The sequence below is a fragment of the Triplophysa rosa genome, linkage group LG13 (assembly GCF_024868665.1).
Source record: "Triplophysa rosa linkage group LG13, Trosa_1v2, whole genome shotgun sequence".
NCBI classification, from domain to species: domain Eukaryota; kingdom Metazoa; phylum Chordata; class Actinopteri; order Cypriniformes; family Nemacheilidae; genus Triplophysa; species Triplophysa rosa.
In genome coordinates, this window is record NC_079902.1 from 19,820,593 (window position 1) to 19,835,780 (window position 15,188).

Below are 15,188 nucleotides of genomic sequence, written 5' to 3' on the forward strand. Positions count from 1 at the left end.
GTCACAGGTAGGGGAAACAGGAAATTGTGTTCTGTGGTTGATGCTCTTAACTCACTCTTAACCTCTTCATTGTGATCCTGGAAGCAAATATTTTCATGTTATGAGTTTGCAGTGTTTTATGAGGCGAGTAGTTCATTTCCCTCAAGTACAGTCTGCATGTGTCATGGTATCAGTTTCCCCTAATGTTTTTTTACAATGATTTTGTGAAATTGTACTTTTTAACGTATTTTTTTTCTCTCTCGCTGATGAACAATAAAACATTGCCGGCCAATTGAAATACATTTTGATTTAAAGAGAACTGGATTGCAAGGTCAAAATAAACATAACTTATCGTCCAAATGTGTGGGCACTCATGTAGTTATCATATTTATCTTATTAGTTATCGTTCATGGTGTAAACGAGCCTTGAAACTCTCTTTTTTTTAAACCACCTTATGGAAAAATAATAAACGGGGATTAATTCTGGAACCAAGACTGTACCAAGTGGCTTGACATTTTATTCTCCGCTGTGGTTTCTAATTTTGGTGTCTTGTTGTGAAAATGCACACATGCTTTGTGTTTGTGATTATTCCAAATTTAATTAACGGTTAACTATTTTAATTAAATCCTTTTACAAAACTCCAAGCTCATTTTTTTCCCTCTCGCCGTAGCTGTTCTGTTTAGAACTGCTTGTCTTGGGACATTGTGACATGTCAGCAGAATTAAGTGGCCTGTAGAACTACAGAGCGCCCTGTTTTTAGTCTCTTTACAGATAGATTTAAGGGAAGGTATTAAATACATGAAACACTTGTAAAGCCTCTCCTTCTCTCTCTCATCTCCTGTAATAAAACTGTACTTTGTCTGGCTCGGATGACCCTGGGCTGAAGGTAGAGCAGATAAGCTGAAGATGAAGGTGTAACTCTGTGACAGAAGCCGCTCCTCGCTTCTTAACACGGATATGGAAAAACTCTAGTGCCGCAGGACACAGTTGAGAGATCGCTTGCGTTGCACTCCTTTCGGGATGCATTAAAAAGTGCCCAAAAAAGGAAAGTTTGAAATGTACCATGCTGCCGTCAGACGGAGATCACGGCCTGCTGGTGGAAAGAGTATTGTGTCTGCGGTTGAAAGATTATGAGAACTAGGAAAAGATGAGCACGGGTGCAGAATGATAGCTGCTTCTTCCTGCTCTGTCATTAGGCCGCCCCTGTGATCAACACAGCTGAAATAGAGCCTGTGTAATGGTCCAAACCGCACTTATAAATGTGGTTTCGCTTCCTTTTAAGGTGTGTGAGAGCAGTTTATATGTCATCACAGTAGGTAAGCACTTGTAGTGGTTATTAATGGCCTGTTTAAGACGCCGGTACAAAAACAGTATCGAGCTGTGAGAATTACAACTTGTCCCGATAAACGTGGCTTTGCTCATGTGCATGACTTTGACTGAGTGAATAGGACATTAGTTTCAGCATATTGTTGGATAGTTTATGTTAAATAAAACTAATTTATTCACCCCAAATGTCCTTTCTTCGTAGAAAACTTGTGGATTGTTCAACAGCTCAATAGGTAGTGAACAATGTAACAAAATATATGTAAATTATATTATGTGAATAGAATAGTGATGAGTAAATGATTACGCATTTTTAATTTGGGTGTACTGTCCCTTTAATTTCTTAAATTTAATTTTTAATTTAAGTTTTGCTCATGTCAAATAGTTGTTGTTCTCTCTAAAACTCCCCTAAAATAAGAGAGAAAAAGGGGCTTTGTTTTGTTTTGGTCGTAAAACGTTGCTGATGCTGAAAATGTCAAATTCCCCAGATTCCTGTGCAATGGGATGAACCGATTAGAGGTGTGCAGAAAGTGGGCGTGTCCACCTTATCATATCACTGATGGTTTAGATCAGATGATGTCATTCCTGACGACGTTCCTTTTTTATGGAGTACGTTGTGACGTATCTAAACATCTCTGTACACTCACCTAAAGGATTATTAGGAACACCTGTTCAATTTCTCATTAATGCAATTATCTAATCAACCAATCACATGGCAGTTGCTTCAATGCATTTAGGGGTGTGGTCCTGGTCAAGACAATCTCCTGAACTCCAAACTGAATGTCAGAATGGGAAAGAAAGGTGATTTAAGCAATTTTGAGCGTGGCATGGTTGTTGGTGCCAGACGGGCCGGTCTGAGTATTTCACAATCTGCTCAGTTACTGGGATTTTCACGCACAACCATTTCTAGGGTTTACAAAGAATGGTGTGAAAAGGGAAAAACATCCAGTATGCGGCAGTCCTGTGGGCGAAAATGCCTTGTTGATGCTAGAGGTCAGAGGAGAATGGGCCGACTGATTCAAGCTGATAGAAGAGCAACTTTGACTGAAATAACCACTCGTTACAACCGAGGTATGCAGCAAAGCATTTGTGAAGCCACAACACGCACAACCTTGAGGCAGATGGGCTACAACAGCAGAAGACCCCACCGGGTACCACTCATCTCCACTACAAATAGGAAAAAGAGGCTACAATTTGCACGAGCTCACCAAAATTGGACAGTTGAAGACTGGAAAAATGTTGCCTGGTCTGATGAGTCTCGATTTCTGTTGAGACATTCAAATGGTAGAGTCAGAATTTGGCGTAAACAGAATGAGAACATGGATCCATCATGCCTTGTTACCACTGTGCAGGCTGGTGGTGGTGGTGTAATGGTGTGGGGGATGTTTTCTTGGCACACTTTAGGCCCCTTAGTGCCAATTGGGCATCGTTTAAATGCCACGGCCTACCTGAGCATTGTTTCTGACCATGTCCATCCCTTTATGACCACCATGTACCCATCCTCTAATGGCTACTTCCAGCAGGATAATGCACCATGTCACAAAGCTCGAATCATTTCAAATTGGTTTCTTGAACATGACAATGAGTTCACTGTACTAGAATGGCCCCCACAGTCACCAGATCTCAACCCGATAGAACATCTTTGGGATGTGGTGGAACGGGAGCTTCGTGCCCTGGATGTGCATCCCACAAATCTCCATCAACTGCAAGATGCTATCCTATCAATATGGGCCAACATTTCTAAAGAATGCTTTCAGCACCTTGTTGAATCAATGCCACGTAGAATTAAGGCAGTTCTGAAGGCGAAAGGGGGTCAAACACCGTATTAGTATGGTGTTCCTAATAATCCTTTAGGTGAGTGTATATCTATGTTCATATTACCCATTTGCTCAGTATGCTAACAGATGACTGTTATCTGGACTGTTGTTTGCTTGTGTCAGTGTTTTTGTAGTCTGGTGTTGTCTATCTAAGATGGATCGCAGTGTTTTTCCGTCCTGTGGAAAGGCGAAATTGAAGACATGTGTCTGAACACGTCTGTAGTTTTGGTAGACTTGATTACAGAGGGTGATGTTGTTTTAGTTTACATGCCTTTGATAGCTGTTTGGGCAAGCGCTTGAAATGCGGTTTCTAAAAGTTCTTTTGAAAGCTTTTGTTTGTTGTAAGAAGCCATCGTCATGTTTTTATGTCCATGCTCTGCCCTTCCTGTGTGGCTGTTGTTGCGGTTAATCCAGTTTTTGTCCTAAGCGTTATGTAAAATAACTTGAAGTTCTCATATTTATTTGAATCCACCCTCACTTACAAAGAGAAAAGCAGGTAAATCACATGGGAGAGTGATTAAGTAATGTATGTTTGTGTTCCTCCCTGTACTGTAAATCCTAATGTTTTCTTTACTTAAACAATTATGGAATCATGACTAAAGATTACTTAATGTAAGTCTACTGAACATAAAATGATAAAAAAGCCTGTAAGAGATACTAATAACCTTTTTGTGCATGAATATTTTGATTTATGCTTGATCACAGAATAAGAACTAATGGGACATTTAGAGCCATAATGCTTATTAAAAGTTATTTTTAGTGAAGTTGCATTGTTACAAACATATTTTTCTATGAAATCACCATTGCTAAGGTAAACATGGACTCTTCTCAATGCATTCTATTTATCACCATGATATTAAGATGCATGTCAGAAATGCAGTTTGTTTCACCCTCATTCAAAACCATTTCATAATGGTTTTGTGTCCGTGCAGTGGAAGTCAAAAAACAAGTTTTTTTGGGGAGACCACGTTACTCATCGAAATTATTAATGATTGCACTTGATTTTACTTTACAAAGTTTTGCCAACAAAATAAATATTCTGCTACAAATGTTAAGGCAGTCAGTACAGTCTTACTTTTTCCAAGTCATTACATTTCAAAGTTTCATTTCATAGCTTTCCTGTAGCTCAGTGGTTAGAGCATGGCGCTAGCAACGCCAAAGTCATGGGTTCGATCCCAGGGGATCGCACATAGTTAAAAACACATATATAGTATTATTTGGATAAAAGCATCTGCCAAATGCATAAATGTAAAATATATTGTAGGCAAATGGCACAGTAGCCTGGTGCCGTTCTATATATTGTCAGCTTTTGGATGCCGTTTATTTCCTGTGGCATTGTAAATCATGCTGGTTGTGCTATTTTCCTCGGTTTTTCCTCTCTGTGGTCTGGACAAAGGCCTCTGTGCAAGAGGATACCATCACTGTCACAGGAAGTGGTGTATAGACACAGGAAATGCAGACTCATGGGGGGGGAGGGGGGGAGGGGGAGGGGTGGGTTCACTGTTGGAATGCCACAATTTTTCCAGTCTAGTTAAACTGTCCAATTTAGGTCAGGGATTCTTGCCTATAAGTAAAATGCAATTTCTGTGTGGTGTTATAATGGGACAGTCATTGTATAACATTTGTAAAAAATAAGTTGAGTAGTTAAATTCAGTGAAGCTAAAATATACCCTTTGCTTTAGAGCAAATATAAATAAAAGGATTCTTAAAATCATAATCCTTATTTGCCACTTATTCTTATAATGGTGCACTGAAGAATTACGAGTGGTGTATCATGTTATTTACATAACATTATATATATATGTATTATTTTTGTGACATTACTATATTTTAGTACTACTATAATTGCTGCTGTCCTTCTGAAACCTACTATCTCCATATTTCATTTTTTTGCCGTAAAGCATTATTATTAGTCACCTTTTATGTTTGTCGCTGGGTTTTGCAAATATCTAACCAATAGAAAGTACGAGACAGTTTGACAACACAGCATTTAATCATTTAAAAAGTACAATGTTTTTTCCATTTCCTGAAAAAAAGCAAATTTGTACTAATGACGTTTTGGAAGGACGGCAACAATATTTTAGCATACTGTATATACTAAGGTACTTTGGTTTCTAAGTATATCATGGTACTTTTGAATAAGAATCAGGGAAAAGAACAAGAGGGCGTGCATTGGATGTTGCTTTTTACTGAATTGATGTCAGCTGTGTTTATTTTGACTCCAGTAGAAAAGGAACGTATCATTGTGATTCACGGCTGATATGTTTCTATTGCACATGTTTGATTTATGTGTGAATCAAAGCATTTGGACCACAGTCATGCATTATTTCTCACTGTACAGCTGCAACATTCCATTCAGACTGATAAAATAGCTTTTGTAGCCAGAGAGAGCAGATATTTTTTGTTGTATTTGGCACAAATTTGTCTGTTCAACTATTACACTCTCCTAAATAGTCTCATTACAGATTTAGCATCAATATTAACGACTTTTGGTGATTTCTCTTTTTCTCTCTCTCCAGAGCTTTTGATCCAGCTGGAGGAGAGCAGAAGGTAAGAGAATGTTACTCTTGTATCTGATAGAACCACAGAGCTTTCACAAAATCACTCCAGCAACTCCACAAACATGTTCTTGACTTGTGTTTTATAAGTCTGACGTTTTCATCCCTTTTTATGTTTTATGTCATTTATGTAAGTTTCAAACTCTTGATGTTCACTTGCTGGTTGTTGTGAAAGCTCTGGTGCTTTATTTCTTTTTCTGTTTGATATAAATTTGACTTCTTGCCCTTGGTCTTGCTTAAACATGCCTTTGGTGGTTTTTATATAACAGAATGCACAACCCCAGATATAATATATATTTTTTTACCATTTTATGCTGGCTTTTATCACAAAATAAACCATAGACAGCATGGTCAGGACCCCAGTGTGAAGCGGAGGGGTCTTGTGTCACCCAGAAGGGATTTATTTTGTTATAACAACCAGCTTGCCACTGAAAATAAAGTATAGTTTTCAAATATTTTATTTGCTCATATGTAACAAATTCAAACCTGGCACGGGAAAAGGGAAAACGGTGGTGTTATATTAAACATGTAAGTTGTAGGTCAAGATGACTTGCAGAACCTGGATGGCCCTTGTGTTATCAGTTTTAACAGAACTGACCAATCAGAATCAAGAATTCTAGAGAGCCATGTAATACGATATATAAGCGATATACCAGCGCTGCGTCTGAAATCGCATACTGTGACAGTATGTATTGAATTTGAAAAAGTACCTACCAATCGGCCGTTAAAACAGTACGTTCTATATAGTATGAATACATTTCGGACTTGTCCACCATGTTGTATGGTCATGTGACCCGTATGCTCTTTGACCAATGACGTACAGTATTAACAACAACCTATACATGAGCGTTGATAAAACATAATTTAGTCATTTATTGAATTAATTTATTGCCACTTACATTAAAAACGGGCTTTATTTACTTTGATTTACTTTTGAAATTTGACCGTTGCTCAGCTCCTGTGGCATCATGGGATAGAGAAGTGTCCATCCGATCCACACTCACGAATCTCGGCGGAAGTAGTTGACCATCCGGGTATCTCTCGCCTACTGTTTTCGGACATACTATTCATGACTCATACTCATTTTCGCCTACTATATAGTGTTGGAAGTAGGCTCCCTGGAAGAAGAGATTTACATCTCAATGGGACTATCCTGGTAAAATAACAATAAAATAAAATAAGCTAAAAGTTTATAATAGCAAATAAGATGTACACACAATTTAAATAAACCATCATTTGAAATTTACACAAAAATGCAATTCCTATTGCCAATTGAAATTTTGAGTATGAAATAGCCGAGAAAACACCATTATCAATCAATGCGAGTAATCTTAAAATGACTAAAATTTTGGCTTATTGACATATCCATCAATACTAATGTCAACAAATCTGAAGAACTCTTTTCATAATGCAAACTAAAACAAGAATGGGAGAAATAGCGCTCTCGTGTGGCTGCAACAGACCATAACATGGGTATCAGCCACAGCTCCACGGTTATAATTCTAGTCATATCAGTTTCTAGTTATGCTTTCAACCCAACCGTGCTGAGTGCAGCAGGAACTGAGGGACATTGTTTAAGATGGACCTTGGCCTCATCTCAAGATAAATATTTGTGCCACTTAAACCGTTCCTTCTGCGCTTTCACTGAGCTTGTAATTTGCAGCGCGAACACTTCAAGACAACCCCCCCTTTTAATTCTCTCATTTACACGGGATTAAACATTAAAAAGAAATCTAGGATTGTGCATTCACCTGTGTTGCCACTAAGCGTTTGAAAATGTGTGCACGGTTTGACATGCATGGTGTTGATTCTGCACTGTGTGTCTTCTTTCTCCACGCTCAGAAAACGCTCACGCCCGTATCCAGTCACCCCAAGTACTCGTTCGCACCTAGCACGGCCATAAACAAGATGGCACGGCCGTTCTCCGCAGCGTCTGGCAACGGCAGCACGGGGCCCATCATCAAGCCAGTGTCGTATGCCCCCAAGCTTAACTCCATCTCGCAGGTGCCGAGCAGCACGCCGCAGCCTCACAATGGGTAGGTGACCGGCCAGCCACGTCTCCGGCAGACTGTGGCTCATAATCTCTCTTTAAAGCCATCTTTGATCGCCGCGGGACATGCGTGATGAGCTTAGTCCACAATAATGAGCCCTGTTTCCCGCGGGCCTCAAGTTTTTCATGAGACCGCAAAAGCGATGAGTACGCCTGGGTCTCCCAGAATTCCCAGGGTGAACGCATAAACCAAAAGGCATAGATGTGGGGGAGAGGACATTTTTCTGAAAGTTTGTTGACTTTCGGTGTAGTGTTCTGGCGTAGAGGTTTTTGGGGGATTTTTTTCTTTGTGCTTGTAATAAACAGTATGCCATTAAAGAGCTGTGTCTGTTTTTCACGTCGGAACAGGCGGTCACATTGCCGCCCCCGTTGACCAGACTTCCTCAGAGAGGAACTGTTGTTTCGAGATCACCTCAAACGTCTTTTTTCCTCTACACCTCTTCATCGTCCCTATGCAGGGACTGTCTGCGTCTATTTAGCGCCAGAGATCTCGAAAAGGTCTTGCGTTTTAACAAGCACTTTTATATAAGCTGATCAAAACAACAGATGTTAGCAGTCAGGTCTGGTAACGTCGAGGGCAATAAAATCATTGTAATTTTTTTAAACTTAAGGGCAGTAACGGGTTGGTTAAGGTTGAAGGTTGAAGGTTTTCATATAGCCGTTTGACAGGGGTCAAACCTGTCTTTAGGCGAAGGCTTGATGTTGTCCGTTGCTGTTTATAGAGTCGAGACCCTCCCATAAAATGTGCTGAGCCCTCAAAGTGCCATTACGGGCCCCGGTGCTGAATTACTTAACAGCCTAACTTGGAAAGGCTCCTGTATGCATCCACCACGACTTTCCTCACAAACACACAACCACGACTGTAATGTTTTATTCACAAACCATGCCCTCATTGTTTTGTTAAATGAAAAAGAAACTGTTACATGAACTTCAGTTGAATTGTGGGAATGGGAGAGGAGGCTCTGGAGTTTTGGAGTGTTGTGGAAGGAGATTGAGTTCGAGTTCTGCTGGTGGAGTGTTTGGAGTGTGTTTTCATCTCAGAGCTGAGGTCTTCATGTTCTCTGAAGAGCAGAGTCACGTCAGCACTCTGAGCATGTTTACAGCACCGCATGCTGCATGCTTGTGTTTACTGCTCTTCCCTCTAAGGGGCACTATTGCGTGTTTGAAAAATGATACCATGTTAGAGGATGACAAGTGTATGGATTTTTTGATTAAAAACCAAAGTATAGAAGTAGAATAGAAGCAAAACAAAAAGTTTCAGTATAGGCTACTAACAATGAGCGATATAGTTTTTCAACATTTATTAATCCTTGTTAAATACCAAAACAATTGTTCATGTTAGTTCATTGTGTCTTAACTATATATGTCTTAGTAAATGCGGAAATTAACATGAACTAAGATGAATAAATGCCGTATAAGTGTTCTTTATTGTTAGTTTATGTTAGCTAATGCATTACAATAAGGTTGTATTTGTAAACATTAGTTAAAATGTTACCAAACATTCTTTAAAATGATTAATACAGCCACAGAAAAAAATTGAGACCGTTTCAAATTTTTGTTTTGTTTTTCTGAATTAACTATTTAAAGATATTTTGTGAACCACTAACAATATTTAAATAAAAGAAATTATTTGCATAAAATGAAAACTGGAGAAACAGGTCAAAATAACAGAAAAGATGTTTGTATTTCTTTCAGACCTCAAATGTTGCAAATAAAAGAAGTTGATATTCACTTTTAAGCAACACAACAGTAATATTCATACATGTATTTTGGAAAAGTAAAAAAAATGTAATGTGATAACCTTTTATCACAGTTTTCATGTGTCATGCTGTCAGTCTTTCGCATTGCTGTTGGATGACTTTGTCACTCCTGAGGTTTGATTTAGTTGAAATTCAACATAAACTAGACTGAAATAAATGAAAATGTATCTTAATTTTTTCCATGGCTGTATACATTAGTCGAAACTATTTATGACCAAGAGTGGAAATGCTTCTGTTTTATTCTATTTAAACATAATTTAAGAAAAAAGTTAAAAACATGTGTGGAGACTATTTAGGTAAACATGGTCATAACTTTATTTAATGAGTTACCCAAGAATCATATATATATATATATATATATATATATATATGTAACATTCCTAGATTATTGGTGTGATCTCAGACTCTTGGACTATGTTGTGTATTTCATGCAGTTTTAAAAGTGCTTGAAAATGCCTCGGAAAATTACGCAATAAATATAGCCTACTACTGTTTGGTTAGCTCCGCCATAAAACATTTCATTGGCTTAAATGCTGGTGGAGTGATTTAAAAAAATTCTTTATCCAATAATCACAACGGCCTGGAAAAGTCCTGGAAATTTAGTGGTCAGTATTGTGGACCGTATTAATGTTCTGTGCTATAAAAGAATAATGCAGGTGTCATGTTTGGCTGAAGGCCTGGTTCAGGGATACGTTATAATAAAATTTGGAGAAGATTTAGCAATGGATCATTTGACTTATTTAATACAAGTAGAGCACTGGCCCTGCACTCTTGTTACTTATAGCATGTGTATGATTTTTTTATTAAAGAAACCAATAATTTGTTTCTATTGGTACGCTTGTCTGTTCATCTTGGTTTTCTAAATGCTGTTTATTCTGTTACTGCGTAACATTTTTTTCTAAACTTTTTTCTACCTATAATCTCTTTTTTCATTCCACAGATGGAAGCTCTTGACAAGTTAGTAAATATCTTTCTTTATTTCCTTCATGCTCTGAGAAATGTGTGCAATTTACTATCAAATCTCAGCCCAGTGGCTTTGCCACGCTCTGTTTTCTGCCTCTATTTTTTCATGCGTTTTCCAAAATGTTATTTATCTTCCTTTTCCCAAGCCTGCATTGTTATAGTATTTGCTTTTGGAAACGGCAGGTTTCGCTTTGTAATTATTCAAAAACAGATTGGCAATGAACATCTTTAGTCCAGCATTGATGTTGTGGAGATGTCCAGTCACTCAGTGTAAAGTCAGGTTCCCTTAATGGACGCTGATGGGTTTCTGGTTGTTCTGATCTCACTCTTTCTTTCTATTGTTATATGTGTTTTACTTCCATCTTTCACCATCTTTCTTTCGCTTTCTCTGTCGTTCATTAGAGGTGAAGCTTTGTATGAGGAGCTGTACCATGAGGGAAAGTAAGTGCTGGATCCTCCTGGCTCTAATGCACGAGCTGAAAGAACACAGACCCGCTACTGACCTCACTAATAAACACTGAGTTTTGTTGTTTTGCTTTTGAGGACATCAGGCCATGTTTATTTCAGCGTTTTCTACTCTGTAGTTGAACTGGATTGAAAAGCGGCACTTTCGCTGGGTCGTTTGAAGCTTTTAGAAAATGTAGCATCTGTGGCTTTATTTGAGAAAGAGGCCGTGGCGTGAATGAGTCTGAAGTGAAAATCGCATTTTGTTGATATTTTGATTTCTGTGTGCGCGTGTTGTTTTGTGTATAGTCATGAATCTGATGTGCTTGGCTTACCCTTTCAAAAATTTACCATGGTAACTATGGCAAACATCACTTATACTTTTGTTAATTATATGTATCAGGTGATTTTTTTTCTCGTTCTTGATTGCAAGAAACCCCTCATATACTCAATGGCAGGCAAAAACATGTCATTTTATTATTGCATATTTCGCTTTACGATTTTGCAAATGATCAGGAAAAACAATGTACTGTGTTGTCTTGAAGTCATCTGTGGATTTGGTGTTATGAGCGTTGCCATGGTAACGGTATGAGACTCCACTGTGTTCATGTCCTTATAGTTGTCATCTTGTAATTACAGTAATTTCAACATGAACACGAGATAAAATCGGGTGTGTACAGCATCTCGCCCACACCTTTTATTCGACAGACATGAATGATACCTTACTGTACAAAAAACGATTGGATTTCTAAACCGTCAGAATTAAGGTTTTCAACGGGCACACCATAAAACGGGTAAAAACCAAACTTGTAGAGCAACATTACAGGAAGGATGCGGCCCATACAAGTGCATGAATATCATAGAGACACCTTGGCAACCCCTGGGAGGATGTTTTGTATGTCCAAACACCAGTTGCTTTTTCTCGCGTGATATACAAATGGTACTGACTGTAGTTCTGTACTTCCTCCATGGTAAATTTTTGTAACGAAAATTCATCCACCCCAGAAAAAGTGTGACTTTTGATCTGCACGTACAGCACGTTCTCAACTCCTCTCTTTGTGCGTGCACGCATGACTTCAAGTCACTCGTCAAGTTTTCGTGGTGTGTTGCGTTGCACTAAAATCCAGGAGGTCACAAAAGCTCGTATCCACAGGCACGGTTTGCGGGTGGAAAACATGCCCTGCTTCATCCCCAACGATCGCAGTAAGAAGAGACTGATCGAGGATACGGAGGATTGGCAGCCGCGCACCGGCACCACCCAGTCTCGCTCTTTCCGAATCCTGGCTCAGCTCACGGGAACTGATTTCAGTAAGACAGACTCGCTCCGACCACAGCCTGGCAGCGCTGCGTCTGCACTCGGAGAACTTTTGCCTCTCATTTGGGGTTTTCAGTATTTTAGGTCATTCATGTCAACGGGTTTACTTGGAAAGAAGCAGATCATTTCTCAGTCAGGACTGTATAATGTGGAAAAAGTCTTTTCTTAATAGAGATGGGCGGTATGACCGAAATCTTATGTTACGGCATAAGTAATTGTATATCACGTTAACTGTATGTATCATCATATAGTTATTTGCACTCGAAATGTAGTCCAAAAATGTTATAAAAAATGATTCTTGATATTTTAAGTTCAGTCAAACCGGCTCTACAACTTTTTTGCATTTTAACCAGTGGCGAGTTGCTGATAAGTTAAACAATTTCTATTTATCGCTGCTGTCCTTCTGAAACCTTGTACCTCCATATTTCACGTTTTTCTTTTTGCCATATATCATTATTATTATTAGTTACCCTTATAATACCAATAAAAGTATTAAAAAGTGCTTGTCAACTTTGATAACGTAGTATTTAATCATTTAAAAAGTACAGTGTTTTTTCCATTTCCTGAAAAAAGTCAATTTGGACATCCAAGGTTTTGAAAGGACAACGATGATATACACACAGCTTATTCAAAATAACATTTTTTTTATTTAGTAACACTTAAAACGGGTTGTATTTGTTAACTTTAGTTAAATTGTTAAATGTTAAATTAGTTAACATGAACTAACACTGAGCAATATATTAAGTAGGTTTTATTTGTTCTTAAATCTTTAATGTTAGTTAATGCCAATGCAATTGGCTGTGCATTAGCTAATGTTAACCTTAACATTTACTATTACATTTTTTAAATGAAAAGTTAACATATACTAAGATTAACAAATGCTGTAGAAGTCTTGTTCATCGTCGGCTGATGCATTATCTAATGTTAACAAATACAAAGTCAATGTAAAATGTTACCATTTGTTTTGATAGTCATCAAGTACTTGATCAAAATTATATAGTATTTGATCTATTTTGTTGAGAAAATTCTATTTTTTTTTCAAGTTTATTCATAAGTTAATCATACGCCTGACATCAATGTAGAAGCAGCTGCTTTGTTTTGATAGTCATCAAGTACTTGATCAAAATTATATAGTATTTGATCTATTTTGTTGAGAAAATTCTATTTTTTTTTCAAGTTTATTCATAAGTTAATCATACGCCTGACATCAATGTAGAAGCAGCTGCTTCACACTATATATCAATGAGAAATGATCGACTTTACATTTAAAGTCTTAAATAGCCGTCACGAACACCCGTGACCACGCATTAATCGAGTCCCGCCACTACACATCACTGAAGTTTTGATGTACACCCATGTGGAACACAGTCTGCACAGTACATTATAATATACACCTCGGTGCCTTATGTTTAATATAACTCCCCTGATATATCAGTATTACTGGCTTAGTAAAATCTCTACAGTCTATACCATCATACCGCCCAGCTCTGCTTCTAAGTTTAAAAAAACCTTTCCCAAATCCCATCTTTACTTAGTGCAGGAGGGCATAAAAGCATTTCCTGAAGGACCGCACCGTGCTGATCTGATACTGCGAGTAAGATCATAAGGGAGAAGGAAATGTCGCCTATCTATAGCTTAAAGGGTTATGGCTGAGATTTTCTTTATGCCATCTAGAGTGCTTGTGATTTGCTCTCATGTAAGTGGTGGAATAGTGCAGTTTGCAGTCGATCACCGTTGCTCTAGATGTACATCTCACCGGATTGATTCTCGTGTAACATAGGATGATGTGATTCCATTAAGAGGCAATACACCAGTGTTCAGCAGCGCTTTGCAGTGAATGTTTGTTCTTCTGTTTGTTTAACGGTTGGTCTGATTTGTATCTCTCCTGCTTCCCTCAGTGCAGGACCCAGATGATGAGATCATGAAAAGGTCCAGGTAAAGATCTGTGTGAACGCTGTGAACTTGCTAATGGGTGCAGTTTGAGGCATTACAATGCGGGCTCTGACCTTTTCGCTGTGCTCACGGTGACCAGGTCTCTGCGGAGGAATGCTGAAAATATGCTTTGATCCACATTATGAAGCTTTTTTGATCATTGCGGTTGCAGTGGAAATTCATGCGGTGTGCAGTGTGTGGATCATATATAGGCCAACAGAATCTGCATGCAGAGAGTTTTATAGACAAAAGAGAAAATACTTTTCATTTGTTCACCCGCATGTCATTCTAAACGTGTATGACTTTATTTCTTCTGCAGAACACAAAAGAAGATATTTTGAAGGACGTTAGTCCCCATTGACTTCCATTGTATGGGCAAAAAAACACTGAATACCTGAATATCTTCTTTTGTGTTCCACAGAAGAAAGAGTCATTTGCAGATTTTGAATGACATGACATTGAATAAACGTTTGTTTCGTTTCATAGTCGCATGTTTTGTCGATGTTGTAGCACACCTGTGCGTTGCATATAGTGCACAACCTTTGCGCCCCTGACTGTAGCGTTAGGTGTGCAAATATCTATACTTCTAAAAATCTAAACTCTGAAAGATAGTCTATCATAATCAGGGAGCTATGAAATCCGTTGAATTTTTTTCCCAAATTCCGTCTTTTACTATGCAATAGTAATATATTTGCCCACATGAAAAATACTTCAGTAAACTATAGTATTCACTTATACACGATATTAAAAAACCTAGATACTTTTTCTTTTTTCCATACAGGGAAGAAATCTGTAAAAAATAGAATATAAAGTACAACTTTAAACCACTAGCCTATATTAGCAATACATTTTCTGTTTTTTTATTTGTTTTTATGACTACTAATTTAAGTACTATTTTTAAAAGTAATTTTTTTAATAAAAAGTTTTAATTCTGACGGGTTGCCGCAAAGGGTGTTTGACAGTAGCTTTTCTCAGATGAAACTGTGCTGACGCTGATGCAGTTCTTGTTTTTGCATCCTTGTATAGTGAGACGTGGATGCTGAAAGC

General features: G+C 38.1%; 1 protein-coding gene across 2 annotated transcripts in view; it reads left to right on the top strand.

Annotated features, from left to right (window-relative positions):
* Positions 1-15,188, top strand: part of pdlim7 (PDZ and LIM domain 7) — a 37,609-nt gene that overhangs the window by 11,522 nt on the left and 10,899 nt on the right. For both annotated transcript variants that reach the window (XM_057349919.1, XM_057349920.1), the window contains exons 4-5: positions 5,639-5,669; positions 7,520-7,713. In XM_057349919.1, the coding sequence (XP_057205902.1) occupies positions 5,639-5,669; positions 7,520-7,713 (225 nt within the window). The remainder of the gene's footprint in view (positions 1-5,638; positions 5,670-7,519; positions 7,714-15,188) is intronic.